Raw genomic sequence first — 16,494 nt, forward strand, 5'->3', positions numbered from 1 at the left:
GAGCCTGTCTCTGGTCCAGATGGAAACTCTGGGCCAGATGGGAGCTCTGGTCCAGATGAGAGTGCTGGCTGGCTGGGAGCTGGGTGCTGGACTCTGAGTCTCAGGAAGTTCCTGGGAGCTCCTTATTTTGTCCAGATGGGAGCTCCTCTTGTCCAGATGGGAGTTCCAGGGCAGGATGAAAGCTCTGGTCCAGATGGGAGTTCTGGGGCAGATGGTAGCTGGGGGCTCTGGTCCAGATGGGAGTTTCGGGGCAGGATGGAAGCTGGGGGCTGGTTTCTAAGTCTCTAGAAGTGACTGGGATCTCTCTGGTCCAGATGGGAGTTCCATGGTGGATGAGAGTTGGGGGCTGGTCTCTGAGTCTCAGGAAGTGGCTGGGATCTCACATAGATAGGTGTGGGGTCACAGTGTGGAGATTGCAGGGTCTGCATGCAGTCTTGGAAAAGGGGAACCTTCCAGCAGGGTGCGCTGAATGGCTAGAACCTGGGGCCAAGTTGGGCAGGTCCTCCCGGGATGGCTGGTGCCCAGGGGTGGGACCTAGAGGCAGGTGCCTCTCTGACTATAACCCCAGGCACTCACCTCTGGTCCAGTATCAGTATTGTATCAGTAGATTCCCCCAAGGAATATGTCCTAACTTTTGGCTTTTATAGCTTGCTTCACTGAAAGCCCAAATTCACTGGTTGCTGTTTCCAACACTCCATTTTTACCTCTACTTGGATATTATGCACAATTTTAAAGAAAACTCTGTCTTATTTTTTTCTATTTGAAAGCTGTGTTTTTGAGAGTTCTTTGGGATTTTGAGATAGGGTCCTACTCTGTGGTGTGTGATGGACTCCAACTCACAGTAGTCCTCAGGCCTCCAACCTGGTAGTTCTGGAATTACAGGCACCATGCAGGGGTGAGGTCATCCTCTTGAAGCACCCTTAAAGTATCCCTGTGCTTTGTGTTCAAGCCCAGGGAAAGTTACTTTTGTAGATAGCTTGGGGTTAAAAAGTAATATACAATCAATTTTTATGTCCTTCTCAAATTTTATTCTTATGGTCTGATTTATCAAGAATTCAAATTCTGCTAACCTGCTTCATTGGCATTATCCTGAGCCATGAAAATAAATTTGCAGGGTGGATTGGTGTGAAGGTGACTGTTACTTATCTGAATGTTATAAATGAACATTGTATGTCATTTTTTCAGGAGTCCAAGCTTTTCTCTTTTTGTTTACAACATTTGGATGACATGTTTAGAATGTGAGTTTAGTTACCAGTGAAAGCCAGAATACCTCAAAATATGCTATAACCACCTTAGCAAAGTACAGATATACTTTATGCAGATAATATTCAATTGTTTGTGCATGTTGTGTTTTGGGTTGTTTTCATGGATATTTGATTTCTGTTCTTTACCAGAAAGTGTCCTTTATTTCTACCTATGAACAAAGGATTATATGTGTTTTAGTTAGAGTTTTTTATTCCTGTGAAGTGACACCACAGCACAGAAAAGATTTAATTGCATGTACTCAATCCTCTAAATCCTCTATGGCTAAATTTGGTCTTGTGACCATTCCTGACAATGACCTTTGAAGTCTCCAAAAGGAGGATAGGGCCCCACAATGACGACTCCACCTGGATTGTGGTGACACAATTAAACTGAAAAACATTACCCAAAGATCAGCTTTGAACTACAAACTACTCAGGAAAATTTCCCAGTAGTTACCTAAGATGGTTCAGTCTCACAGACCACTCCAACCAAGACTTCAGATAAGCACTGCACTTTCCCATCACAACTAGACTAGACAACAGCTAACTCTCCCAGGACTTGACCATTATCTCAATTTTCTCTGGGTCCCCTAAAGTTGCTATCACCTCCAGACAGCAAGAAGTAATTTTAAGAATATGATGCCCATATTTCCAAGAGGTGGGGAAGCAGTTTTTGGTCATTTTGGATTATGGATGTTTGCCATTGTTTAGAGGGGTTGTTATTGGTCATGGTCAGGGAGGAAACTAAGCAAAGGAGATCTCAGATTCAGGGATCTCACTCTGAAAAGAAAATAGGGAGGATATAGGAATCATAGGATAAAAGGGTAGATTATTGAATCTACGTTTAAACAAAAAAAATCCTACTAGTCTCAAATATTTTATATAGGTAAGGATTTTTGTAAGTCGATACAAATTTAAGGTTATATTTGTGATACTGTACATGATTCTATTCCAGTTTAAGATACTTTTGTATATTGATACATATTTAAGATTATTTCTGTCATACTATGTATATGTTTCTAATCTTGTTTAAGGTATTGTACCTGTGCAGCTCATTTAACAATGTAATGTAAGTTTCTAGTCCTTGAAAGTTATTATTACAAACTATTTAGGATAATTAACAAATAGAGGTTAGTGGTTAGTCATCTAGTAATCAAATTTTTGACCATGTTAGTTATGTTTTAAAGGTTCAACAGACATATATTTTAAATAGATGGTCTTCAAACATTTCAGAGATCCACATAATATGGCATTTAAGATGTTTTTAATAACATAAGGCTTTTCATTACAGTGAGACATGTCTGCTCCTGGCAGCACCAATCTACTTCAAAAAAGGATGATGGGCATTGAAGACTCTCTATATGGAGTTTGCTTTCATTGTGGCAAAGTTAGCCACTAGACAAGAAACTTCCCTTGCCTCAATTGTTGACAGTATGTTGAGCAAATTGGACAAGCAGGACACAAAAGAAGATGGCTGCCAAACTTTGCCAAGACAAGGTAGAAAGTCCTTCAAAATTCTTGCTTCACAGAAAAGTCTGTCAGATAATCTAGGCTTGTAGGCCAAAGATGGATGCCCAAATGCTGTGGATATCGCTCTGTGTAAATAAAGTTCTGATTGGCCAGTGGCCAGGCAGGAAGTATAGGCAGGACAAGAGAGAAGATAATTCTGGGAAGTAGAAGGCTGGGGAGACACTACCAGCCTCTGCCATGAAAAGCAGCATGTAAAGACACTGGTAAGCCACAAGCCATGTGGCAAAGTATAGACTTGGCAAAGTATAGACTAACGGAAATGGGTTAATTTAAGATAGAAGAAGCAGATAACAAGCAGCCTGCCACGGCCATACAGTTTGTAAGCAATGTAAGTCTCTGTGTGCTTTCTTGGTTGGGTCTGAGCGACTGTGAGACTGGCGGGTGAGAGAGATTTGTCCTGACTATGGGCCGGGCAGGAAAAAATCTAACTACACCCAAATGTTGTAGAGGAAACTTGGGTGACTGTCCAAGCAGCCAGCTATCTCTGTAGTGTCTACAGTTTTAGAAGTTGTTTGCTCTGCACTTCCTGTTTCCTCAGGTAATAGTATAGCCTTCTGGAATCTCTAATGGAGTTGAAAAAGTAGTTACAGTTTTCCTTGTTGCCAAATTCAAAAAAGAAAATCACAGAAGAGGTACAAAGTGTATAATGTTGAGAGACATAAAAGCTTAAATTGTTTATCTAAGAAAATATTTCAATATCTAAGAATATAGTTTTGGCTTGGTAATACAAGTTAGGATAGAAAGTGAATTAGGTAAAAACTTTGAACTTACTAAGATAGGATAGATAATGGAGTATTTTCTCTGAATTAGCCAAATGCAAATGGACTGGAAATTGTGAATATAATCCTTACCTGCTAATTGTCCTTACCGCATATGCTTTAAATGTGCTAGAATTAAAACCTTCCTTTTTATCTAGACGAAAAGGGGAAAATGTTGTGGGATGTTTTGATCGCACTCTGACACTCGTGGGACTGACAAAGTTTATCCTGAGTCAGAGGACGGAGCTAACTACTAGCTGACCAGAAATACCAAAGAAAAACATCAAATAGCAGAGTCAGAGATTAGACTTTGGAGAAAATACTCATCAGCGAAAGGTAGGAACACACATGAGAGAATTCTCTTTGTAGACTATGTAATGTACAACTTTGAGCCCTCAGATATGGAACTTGGGATAAATTGGTGAAATGGCCAATGTATGATAGAAATGAACTCTCCATCCATGAATACTGACTAACTTGGTAGATTCTGGTTTGGAGATTTTACTGATGTTCCCAGCACTACTCCCTGTTCCAATTTGAAGATCAATTCAGGTTTAGGAGTGCATTGCCCTGTTACTAAGTAATAATGTAGGACTTAGAAAAATTCTGCTAGTAAGATTCTTTGAAGAAAGAAACTACCAGGTTTTAGGGTCTGTGCAATAAAAATGCAAATTTAGACCTTTCACTAGAGTTCAGTGAACAATCATGTAATTCGTGGACTAGAAGCTTAACCCTATCGAGGCGGTGTTGATGCCTGCCTTTGATCCCAGCACTGGAGAGGCAAAGGTGGGTGGATCTCTGTGAGTTTATGGCCAGCCTCATTTATAGAGGGAGCTCCAGGATAGGCAGAGCTATGAAGAGAAACCCTGTCACAAAAAGAAACAAACAGAAGGAACCTTACTTCTAAACAGCCTTAAGTGCTTGCTCCTGAGAATTGCCAAGTGACAACAGGTTGCTATAAGTTTCCAACATTTCACTGCTGTATTGCATCTTCTGAGAATCATTTGAGATTCTGCCACCCCTCCCAGGTGAAGTTCACAAATGAAGGCAGAGTTTTCACATCCTGGCAGCTGTTTCCTAATTACCATACAGAGGCTTATATTAATAGTAAATGCTTTGGCCAATAGCTCAGGCTTATTATTAGTTAACTCTTACACTTAAATTAACCCACATTTCTTATCTATACTTTGCCACGTGGCTCATGGCTAGTTACCTTATTTTCTGCATGACCTGTTTCCTTTGTGGCTAGCTGGTGTCTCCTGTGACTCCATTCTTCTTCTTCCTATCATTTTCAATTCGGCTTTCCCACCTAACTATCCTGTTCAGCTATTGGCCAGTCAGCTTGTTTATTAAACCAATCATAGTGACATAATTACACAGTGTACAGAAGGATTATTCCACAGCACACAGTGGCATCCTCAAATGAGATATAAATTAGTTTTTAGCATTTCCTGGACAAAACTCTGCTAATTAAAGAGTAATGAACAGTCTGGGACTATTAATTCAAACTAATCAGTTAGATTATCAAAGGTCACTCCTCTGATTTGGACTAGGAATATAATACAGGAAGGCTGTGCCTTCTAGTTTCTGGCCACATTCCCATTTCAGGTAAGTTTTTTGTGATTGTGTATCATTTCTAAAGGGCATATCTTGATGTGAGAAAGAGCTCACTGGGTTGGGCTTGGTTATTTGCATAGATGCAGCATGGATATCAATTAAACATAATCATCTCCTTGACTTTGATCTATAAAATGAAGACTTTGCCATCAGTTCCTATCCTGTTTTCAGACCTCATTCTAAGCCACCGCAGAAGAGCAACTAACAAGAAATTTAAAACTAACCAACTATATTGGTTAATTTTCATCTTGTCCTTACAGAAACAACTGTGATGTTTTTTTTTCCCCTCAGTTTCAGAGGACATAATCCATCATGGTCACGGGAAGATCCATCATCAGGTCACATTGCATGTGTAATTGGGAAGCACTGAGAGATGAATGCTTGTGCTCATTTGATTTCAGTTTTACCACTTTTTGCTCAGTCCTCTACAACAGCCCATGGCATGGTGCTGCTGCCCTCAGTGAAAGAAGGTCTTCAGTTCAATTGCACAGACATGGCCCGTTGTTGTGTTTCCTCATAGATTCTAGACCCAATAACTGGAGAAGGAATGTTATTCATCACTCCAACACCCAGTTTTCCAAGGATTTGAAGTGGTACATGGAATGAGGGAATAGACACAGAAATTTCCAATACTGAATCTGGAGAACTTTAACTGTGAAATGATGTCACACTACTTCCATCCAGAGACTACACAATGAATCCCAAATACTTTCTCCCATACATATAACTTGTAGATATGACTGAGTTCTTCTTTTCCTTTGCTCCTCTAATTTTTTTTCCCAAGATCTGACCACCTTAGGTCATATGGGTTAAAGCCAGGCTTTCTATTGTTAGATTCAAGGCTGTCTGTGAGAGTGTGTCACAACCAATTAAATGAGAATCATTATCTAAGATGTTCTAGTAGATGCTAAATCAATTGAATCCAGATAAAATAGGAAGGTAGTCAGACTTTGTTGAATGTAAACCTGGGGGTGGGTATGACCATTTCAATACTTTTAGTTTTTCTGTCAAGAAGGTGTTCTAACTTTTTATTTTTTTATTTTTTATTTTTTTATAAAAATCTAGTGGATGATATGGATGGTAAGTAGAGGAAAAGATTGTGTTGAGGCTGAATTCTTCTTACTTGGGCAGCTAACACAGAGCATGCACTCCCATTAAGTCCTAGATATAGACTAACCAATATTGATTCTAATATTAAGACAACTGTAGGTTTGCATGTGTTGCCCATAATGCTACTTGGAAGATATTTTCAAGTGACAACTCCCTGAGTCAGAAAGCAGAAGACATAGTCATTTGGGGGGAGGTGGTATATTTCAGGTTATCCTCAGGAGGAGTTCCTTAGAAGGCAGGATGAGTCTTTGTGCTAAACTTTTCTCTTAGTCAAGTGGATAAACAGGGACTTCTGGCAAGGAGGGGGATTACATGGCTAAGAACTCAATAACACAGTCTATCTTTTTGATTCTCAAAGAATGCTGACAATTTGGGGTTTTTACATCCTCTTGTGAGTTGAGCAAACTGAGTTATGGAAAGGAAATGCCTGTTTCCTAGTGAACAGGGATAGCGATATAGATACACATGAATATGATAACACATTAAGCACACATGCACAGACACACTGAAACACAGGTGTGAAGATAGATGCAATGGATAGCAAGTGACAGATATAAATGACAGCACCATTAGACCTTCTCATAGGGATATCTTCTGAGGAGTTGAAAGATAGATAACATTGGCTTGGCTTACCATGAACTTCACTTCCTTCCTAATATCTCCAGAATCAAGGAGAAATAGCCAGAACTTGAGGCTCTGCCATATGCCAGGGCACATCCTACTACCTTGACTGCATATGGGCAATATCAGTGGGTCCAGCCCCAGAATAACTTTAGTAGCTGTGTGCAATAGATCAGCACAGATTAGCTGCTGAGCCATAACTCTAGTATCCATGTAGAGGGCACATTTCTTGATATTTTGATATTTGGCTGCTTAGGTTTTTAACTTATCCAGCATCACCCAGGAGGAGGTTTAGCCCAGTTTTGCAAGGCCTGATAAACTACAGGTTCCAGCAGAATCAGATGCTGCTGTTAAGGCAACTTGTCCCTTTCACGTAGCCCTTTTCTTATGGAAGCTCAGCATAGGACTGTCGGAGGGCCCCAAAGACCACAGATGGCTGCACTGATCTAGAAGCTCACGCCATTATCCACACCTGTTCAGCAGGCAGAAGGTGAAGCAGGGTGTATTCTGTCCACGTAGGAAATCCTCACAAGTTTGACAAATCCTGCTCTCTCATTAGGATTTAATGGGTAAGTTACCTGTCATTTTAATGTCTTTTGCATCCTCATTTTGTACAAACCGTGGACTCTATCTTAGCATACTCATTATGGTTTTTATGTCCTCTAAATTCTAAACACAACTCAATCTAAAAACTGATATACTCATAAATAAAATTAAAATACTTTTCCCTCCAGCCCTCCTTAGTAGTTAGACCTATCATGATCACTCAAACATTAATTTATCATTGATTTGGTTTACTACAAAAATAAACACAACATTAGATTTTAAGTATAGTAAAAGAAAAAAGCCTAGTAATACTTATTTACAAGAACTTAGAAAAGAAGCACTAAGTCATACACTCACAGAATACCACAACTGGGAAAAATGCAAAAATCAACAGATCATGGGGATCCCAACCCCCATGATACATCTATATCCTAACTTCTGCATCAGTGATTCCAGAAACATTGTGGAAGAGGGGTCAGAAAGATGGTAAGAGCCAGAATACTAGGAAATCTGCTGTGAAACTGTCTCTCCTAAATGGCTGCATAAATCAGAACAAAACAATGAATATGTGGATGTGGAAGTGGGAAATATTTGAAGAGACCCACACCTAGAATTAGCCTCTATCAGGGATGAGCTCATTCACTGTTCACACAATACAAAGTGATCAGCCCTGATAATGACTATTCTTTTTTTTTTTTTTTTTTTTTTTTTTGGTTTTTCGAGACAGAGTTTCTCTGTGTAGCTTTGCGCCTTTCCTGGAACTCACTTGGTAGCCCAGGCTGGTCTCGAACTTACAAAGATCCGCCTGGCTCTGCCTCCCGAGTGCTGGGATTAAAGGCGTGCGCCACCACTGCCCGGCTTAATAATGACTATTCTTGGTTGTCAATTTGACTATATGTAGAATTCACTGAAACTCAAGAAGCTGTGATTATTCTTGTGGGAGATTTTTCTTGATTGAATAATTTGAAGTGGACAGATCTACCTTAATCTGGATCTTTTGAGGTGTGAGAATCAACCTTAAATCTTGGCCACACCTTCTGGTGCCAGCCTAGAAAGAGGAAGTGTAAAAAAGAATAGAGGGAGAAAATGATGTAATTTTACTTCAACTAACAACGTAGTAGAAATAAAGGTTAAAAACTCGGCATCCAGGTGCAAAGCGATCAACAGTACCTGACTGAGATATTGCAGGTTCCTCCTGGTGTCAGTGGTGGTGCACGCCTTTAATCCCAGCTTTTCAGAGGCAGAGACAGGCAGATCTCTGGGAATTCCAGGCCAGCCCAGTTTACAGAGCTCATTCCAGGAAAGCCAAGGCCACACAGAGAGAAATGCAGTTTCCAAAAAAAAGTGTTTCAGGTTCTGACTCATTTCATATCTGAATTTCCATACAGTTCTCTGACTGGTTAATTTGAACTCTAGACAGCTGGAGAGCTAGGAATCTTTGAACTCTAATGTCACTGTACATGCTTGGAACTGAAATAGAATGATATATATGGAATGAATTTTTTTGTTTTGTTAAAGAACAGGGAGTTGAGTGTGTATGGAAAGAGGATGGATCTGGAAGGAGTTGTAGTTGAGGTGAATATGATCAAAAGAAGTTGTACAAAATTCTCAAAGAACTGTTAACAATTTTTAATGTTGATATTTGCCAAAATCAGAGATTGATGACATCATCATTTGTTAAATTATCAACAGCAAAGTATAAACACACTGCAAAATATTTAGATACAGTAAAATGTAGCTGGAGACCTTCTCTGCAGCCCCGGCCAAGCCCTGTTAGTTCGACAGCCCACTTATAAAATAAATACACAGACGCTTATATTATTTAAACTCTTTGGCCATAGCTCAGGCCTACCATTGTCTAGCTCTTACTCTTATATTCAGTCCATTTCTATTAATCTATACTTTGCAACGTAGCTCGTGGCTTACTGGTACCTTACATCTTCCTTGTCCCGGTGGCCACTGGCAGTGTCCCCTTCTCCCTTCCTCTTTTCTCAGTTCTCCTCTCTGTTAGTCCCACCTATACTTCCTGCCTGGCTACTGGCCAATCAGTGTTTGATTTATACATAGTGATATCCACAACAGTAAAATATTGTAGGAAATTTACTTTTTTTTTTTTTTTTTTTTAAGAAAAGTTCTCACTGTGTATTCTAGGCAGGCCTTGAACTAAAACTCTTCCTACTTCAGCAGCCCATTCCCTAGGATCCTAGGATTAAAGGTGTGAGCTACTACCACACCCAGTTAATCAGTGACTCAGGAAATCTTGTGGAGAATTGGCCACAGATTTAATTCAATCTTCCATCCATTTAGAATACTGCAATTTACAAGAGCTCACCTATGGGAAGCATTAGTAAAAGCAACATGGGAGGAAGTGGGCGTGGTCTTTAGAGAGTATATAAGGACATTCCAGGGGCCAGCCAGGTTCATTCTCTTCTAGACCAGAGTATGTTTCCATACCTTCTGTCTCCTAGACTACTAGATCTATCACTACCATCCATTGAAGATCAGACCCCAGAGCTGAGCTAATATCGTTGTGTCTCCACTCAAACCTGCTGAGGCCAGAGACAATTCCTTGGGTGAGTGCACAATTTACAATGGGAAGTCATTGATATTTCCTAATTTTAATTTATTACCAAAATAAGGTTTCTGCTTAAAAATGACATTTTGCAATTTTTCAAGAAAGATTATGCTCACACTTGGTCACCGGTCTTCGTAAAATTACTATGAGTAACAGTTATAGGTAATTTTAGTTTATCCATATATAGTCTTTTGTGGCTCTGATGTCTTATGTTCAGAGGTACTCACATGCTACTATTCAACTTTGATCATTCTGTAAATTCTAACAACATTTTTAGAGAATTTCTGTATGTACCTCACAGATGCAAGAGCAACACCTCTAGATTAAGTGAAATATATAATAAATAAAAATTGCTGGGCAGTGGTGACACACACCTTTAATCCCAGCACTCAGGAGGTAGAGGCAGGCAGATCTCTGAGTTTCAGGCCAGCCTGAGCTACCAAGTGAGTTCCAGGAAAGGCGCAAAGCTACATAGAGAAACCCTTTCTCGAAGGACCAAAAAAAAAAAAAAAAAAAAAAAAAATTAAATGCTTTGACTGGGTTGCAAATTACTAGTTTTTAAAGATACATTCTATAAAAAGTGGAAATTCACCAGGCAGTGGTAGCACACGCCTTTAATTCCAGCACTGAAAGGCAGAGCCAGACAGATCTCTGTGAGTTCAAGGCCAGCCTGGGGTACAGAGTGAGCTCCAGGAAAGGCTCCAAAGCTACACAGAGAAACCCTGTCTCAAAAAACAAAAAACAACCAAAACCACACACACACACACACAAAACCAAAACAAAAAAAAAAAAAAAGAAAATTCAAGATAAAACAAAAGACAAGTTTTATTATTATTCTGTTGTAAACACTAGGAAGATAATACATTGTGAAATAAGGCTTGATAGTAGTTTACCATTTTGGTAGAACTGGCTATTCCTGCTATTTATTGATTTACAAGGTTGGAAATACACATGTGATTAAATTAGAGAAAACTAATCACACTATTCTATTCAGGAAAGTAGATTCTGGTTAAAATTTGGTGCAATTTTTCAATTCTGTGTGCAATTTTCATTATTTCTGTTTTTTTTTTTGTTTGTTTTTTGTTTTTTGAGTCAGGGTTTCTCTGTGTAGCTTTGCATCTTTCCTGGATCTCATGCTGTAGACCAGGCTGGCCTTGAACTCACAAAGATCCGCCTGCTTCTGCCTCAGGAGTGCTGGGATTAAAGGCGTGTGCCACCACCGCCCGGTTTCTTGTTAGGTATTTGCAGCAGAAAGAAGACAAGTAACTAATGTGGCCTTCAAGTGTCAAGGGGCGGGACAGTGGGATGTGATCCACTAAGATACTAACATCAGAAATCTAGCAACATGTGGACTTGAAGGAGTTTGATCAATCTATTGTATATTTTTTTCCTAACAACTGAGTGAGCATGTTTCTGACTTTGAACCAAGGTACTAATTGATTTGGAGTTTCTAAGAAATATGCAGATGGTAGTGCACAGAAGAGCATCAGATCAGTCTGTATTTTTGTAAGGACAAGTTATCAGGAAGACTAGCTATCAAAATCCTATGCTAGCTTTATTTGTTCATAAAAAATGAAGTCTGTCTTACCACACACAGAATTATGTCATAAGTTGCATCAGTTTTTGTGAAGTTTCTGACTTCTTTGGGGTCCAATAATTTCAATTCTGATTTTCTTCCTTCAGAGAAATGGAGCCAGACATCTCACAAGCCTTCCAGAAAGAACTCACCTGCTTCATCTGCCTGAGCTGCCTGACAGACCCAGTCACCATAAGCTGTGGCCACAGCTTCTGTCGAGCCTGCCTCCACCTTTCCTGGGAAGACATCCAACCTCCTGTCCAATGTCCTATGTGTAGGGAACCATCACAGAAGGACTTGAGAACCAACATTGTTCTGAAGAAGCTGGTGTCCATTACCAGACAAGCCAGCCTCATGAAGGACCTGAGCTCTGAGGAGCAAAAGTGTGTGACCCACAAAGAGACAAAGAGGATCTTCTGTGCTGAGAAGAGGATCTTCCTCTGTCCACTCTGCTCTAACTCCCATGAGCACAGAGGACACAGACACTGTCCCATTGAAGCAGCTGCTGAGGAGCAAATGGTAAGTGATGCTTCTGAGAGAACTTGAAAGCTGGAGAGAGGTAGGCTTAGCAAACCGCAGGAAGATGCTGGTCCTCATTATGACAGAGTCACGGTTTTCAGAATGGTGGCACTTTATTAGCATCTAATAAAGAAAGGGTGACCAGGAATGTAAACATCCTTTGGGGGACCCATGAGTGTAAACATCATTTGTATTTTATGATATATTATGTTCAGGTCACTGGAAAGTGCAATACTAACTTCATGTCTTTTAAAAGTGTCTATGACTGGAGACTAAATTAGAAAACATACATTGGACTCAGCTAGAGAGAAGCATCTGGGAATCCCAGTCTTCTGCAAATTATCTAGAGATTAGCCATAATTATTAATCACTATACCCGAATAAAGGGGTACGCTGTATTTTCTATTTCTATGTTCTGAAATGTAAAATTCATAGTCACCAAAAGTAAAAAAAAGAAAGAGCAATGCGATCCTTCTACTCTCACTAAAGCAGTTGTATTTATTGCCTAAGAGTCTGTCCATCAGTGCTATTAATGAAAAGTTGATATTTATTGTTACAGGAACAACTTCTAAAGCAAATGGCATCTTTATGGGAGAAGATCCTAGAAAATCAAGAGAATATAGAGGCAGAGAACAGAATGACAACTCAGTGGATGGTGAGTATGAGATTCATGCCCAAAATATGGTCAAGGCAAGTATTTTTTAAATTCATCATTCAAGATTTGAGTGTAAGTCATGGGATATAATACTAGGAAAATGTGTCCTGCTGGCCTCTAATTCTCTGTGTATAATATATCTCTGGTTATGGAAAGAATGGTCTGGCTGTGGGAGAGGATTCTGGGACTATTGAGTGAACTGATGCCAGTTTAGCACACTGCATTAGATTCTGACTACACCATGAATTCTAATTACTATACACAGAGTTTCATATCTTTGTGAACTTATGAATTATCAATCAATACCTTTTCTTCAGGCACCTCTGCCTCTCTACTATAGGTGAAAATGCTTAGGGTCTGTTTGCCTGAGTAATTAATAAAGAAGAAATAAATGAAACCAAGGAATTTACATTTTCTGAAAAGTGGAGACAGTTAATCAGAGTCTATGTAACAGAGTTCTAGAAGTCATTTGTGAAATGTAAGCATAGGAGGATGGAATGAAGGAGGTTAAAATACTTAGCAAATATGATTGAGAATGTTCCTTTTTCTTCAGGACTACTTGACTCTCCGGGAAGAAATGATCAGGACAGAGTATAGGAAACTGCATCCATTCCTCTTTACAGAGGAAGAGAAACATATTGAGTCTATGAGACATGAAGGCCAATGTGTTTTAGAGAAACTCAGGACAAGTGAAGCCATGATGGTTCAAAGGAGCAAACAACTAAGAGAAATCTATCAGGAGCTGATGGCAATGTCCCAGGAGCCATATGTGGTCCTGCTGCAGGTGAGCATGGAAGAGTGCAGGAAGAGGCTTTATTGACTTAGGCCCACTTTGGTGTTTGTTATTCTAAGATAGCTTTCAGTATTCTCTGCATTTATGTTAGGGGGATTCATTTCAGCAATAATCTGGAGAAACTAAATTCTTTAATAACCTTGAAAGAACAAGCTTTATGAAACTGTTGTAGTAAATACACCAATGAACATGTCCTAATTTTTTCCTTTTTTAGCTCACTTCTCTGAAAGCCCAAATTCAGTATTTGGTATTTCCAACACTCTTTTTACTTCTACTTGGATATTATACACAATTGTAAAGAAAGCTATTATTTAATTTCTTCTGTTTGAAAGTTGTGTTTTTCAGATGTTCTTTAGGAGATTGGTATTTTAGGTAGGAACCTACTTGGTGGTGCATAGTAGCCTCCATCTCACAGTAATTCTCAGGCCTCTAACCATGCAAGCTCAGGGAAACTCACCTTTGCAGACAGGTGGGGGTTCAAAAGCAGTGTACAATCAATACCTATGTCCTTCTCAAATTTAGCTTTCATCTGATTTCATCAAGAATTCAAATTCTGCTGATCTGAAAAGATGATTTTTTGGCATTATCCTGAGACATAAATAAAATTTACCAGGATAGATCGGTGTGATGATGACTCCCATTTATGAGAACTTTATAAACAAATATTATATGCCATTTCCTCAGAAATCTAAGTTTTTCTTTTTTTGTTTGCAGGGTTTGGATGACATGTATAGAAGGTGAGTTTAGCCATCAGTGCGAGGCAGGATACCCTGAAATATGCTATGAAATAGACCAAGCTGCCTTAGCAATGTGCACATAATTTCACATAGAAAATACTCAATTTTTTGTGAATGATGTGTTTGGGATTTTGTTATTTGATTTGTTATATTTATGTGTGTGTGAGTGTGCATCCACCTGTGCCATTGCACATGTGTGGGGGTCAGAGGACAACTTTCAGGAGACAGTGTTCTTCTTCCATCAAGGGTCCTAAGGATTGAACTCAAGTTGACAGGCTTGTGTAACAAGGGATTTATCCCCTGAGCCATTTGGCTGTACTTGGAGTGAGGTTGTTCCTAATCACTGTGATGATATCTTTAGCACCAGGTAGATCAATATTTTCTTCTTCTTGTAGGAATGAGTCAATGCAGCTGAGCATGTCCCAGGCTGTGAAACCAGAACTCAATGCCCTACCCATCACTGGACTGATTGAAAATTACAACCAATTTCAAGGTGAGTGTCTCCACTGAAAAAATGACCAGAGGTCCCTTTCAATAATGTGATAACCTTTGCAATTATTAAAATATTTTAACTTTTCAGAAACATGTGTATGTAAGTCACATTTATTCCTATTTAATCATGTGGTCATCTTACAAATAAACAAACATAAATGAATACCAATATCATGTTGTATGTGATAGTGGCTAAAAAGAGAGTATCAATTGTTCCTTGAGACATAAAGGATGGTTAAGTAATTCAGGACAGCCTAATTCAATGTTAGTGTACTCAGTGATGGAGATATTTAATTATTTTCCTTTAAATTCTTCAGAAATTATTATTATTTTTTGTTTTTTGTTTTTTGAGACCAGGTTTCTCTGTGTAGCTTTGCACCTTTCCTGGAACTTACTCTGTACCCAGCCTGTCCTCAAACTCACAGAGATCCACCTGGCTCTGCCTCTCTAGTGCTGGGATTTAAGGCATGTGCCACTACTGCCTGGCAGCAATTAATTTCTTAAAATGGTCTTATACTGGATTTAACTTCATAAATTAAAAAAGGCTCCTTCCTTTACAGCATCTAACATTCTGTTTCTTGTGGAAATCCTTTACTTTGATATATTTGAGCCATACTTAACCTCAAGTCTTGTCTTTTTAAATCCAAGAAGACTATGGACCTTTTCACCTGAGAAATGTAAATGGTCAGTTGAACTAAAATATTGACTCTTCCCACAGTGCACATCTTCTTTGAAAATATAATTGTATTCTATTACAAGACGAACCTGTTTAATGTTATGAGAAGATTCATCTTCAGACCTCATCATAAGGATACATCTGTGAATTCTGTTGGATCCTACTTGGCTTCCTGGGGATCACAGAGCTTCATCTCAGGGAAATATTACTGGGAGCTAGATTTGAAGGAATCTTGCGAATGGGCTGTGGGGGTCTGTAAGGATTCCTGGTTAAGGAGTAGAAAGCAAATGAATGAATCTGAAGGTGCATTTCTTCTTGTGTGTGTGAAGGAGGGTAATCATTGCAGTCTCCTCACCACATGCCCATTATTCCAGCACTATATAGAGAGGCCACTGTGCCGAATTGGTGTGTTCCTTGATTATGAGGATGGATGTTTAAGTTTCCTGGATGTTGCCAAGAGTTCCCTCATTTACAGGTACCCTCCTGGAACCTTCAATTATCCTGTCAAGCCTTATTTCTCCAGGGGTCACACATGAGCATATTAAGCTGTAATCCCTGTCTTTGCTTTCCCAGTGATGAGATTAAAGACTTAATGTCACCAACACAAGAAAGATCCCCCTCTCTTTATTTGGGTTGTTGGTTCAAGTCTGCATTTCTCTTTGAAACCTTGGCTGTTCTAGAACTTGAACTATAGACCAGGCTGGTTTCAGACTCACAGAGATCTGTCCACTCTGCCTCCCAATTCCTAAGATGAAAGCAGTGCAAATCCACCGCTGGCCCATAGTTCTTTTTCTTTTTTATTAAGACATTTTTCATTCATTTTACACGCCAATCAAAGATCCTCCTCTTCCCTCCTCACTACCCAGCCTTCTCTCAAACCACCCCCCAGTATTCCCCCAAGAAGGCAAGGCCTCCCATGGGGAGGCACATCCAGTGGAGGCAAGTTCAAGCCCTTCCTTTGCCTCAAGGGTTCACCAGATGTCCCATCATAGGTAGTGGGCTCCAAAAAGCCTGCTCTTGCCCCAGGGATGGATTCTGATCCTAC

The 16,494-nt window shown here is 39.6% G+C and overlaps 1 protein-coding gene across 1 annotated transcript; it reads left to right on the top strand.

Annotated features, from left to right (window-relative positions):
• The first annotated feature begins 4,955 nt into the window (after positions 1–4,955).
• LOC118586630 (tripartite motif-containing protein 43-like) lies at positions 4,956–16,464 on the top strand. The gene is made up of 9 exons (XM_036191728.1): positions 4,956–6,229; positions 7,361–7,449; positions 9,895–9,999; positions 11,685–12,096; positions 12,656–12,751; positions 13,305–13,535; positions 14,259–14,281; positions 14,677–14,774; positions 15,492–16,464. Exons 4-9 carry the CDS (start codon positions 11,689–11,691, stop codon positions 15,983–15,985), a joined length of 1,350 nt encoding a protein of 449 aa, XP_036047621.1. The 5' UTR covers positions 4,956–6,229; positions 7,361–7,449; positions 9,895–9,999; positions 11,685–11,688; the 3' UTR covers positions 15,986–16,464.
• Positions 16,465–16,494: the final 30 nt, after the last annotated feature.

The sequence above is a fragment of the Onychomys torridus genome, chromosome 7, assembly GCF_903995425.1.
Source record: "Onychomys torridus chromosome 7, mOncTor1.1, whole genome shotgun sequence".
In the NCBI taxonomy this organism is placed as follows: domain Eukaryota; kingdom Metazoa; phylum Chordata; class Mammalia; order Rodentia; family Cricetidae; genus Onychomys; species Onychomys torridus.

Bases quoted from the DNA above. Each gene is read 5' to 3' on its own strand.
- LOC118586630 (XM_036191728.1), top strand. From the start codon at position 11,689: ATGGAGCCAGACATCTCACAAGCCTTCCAGAAAGAACTCACCTGCTTC. The intron at 12,752-13,304 runs GTGAGTATGAGA...CTTTTTCTTCAG, and splicing joins GAATGACAACTCAGTGGATG to GACTACTTGACTCTCCGGGA. The intron at 14,775-15,491 runs GTGAGTGTCTCC...CTCTTCCCACAG, and splicing joins AAATTACAACCAATTTCAAG to TGCACATCTTCTTTGAAAAT.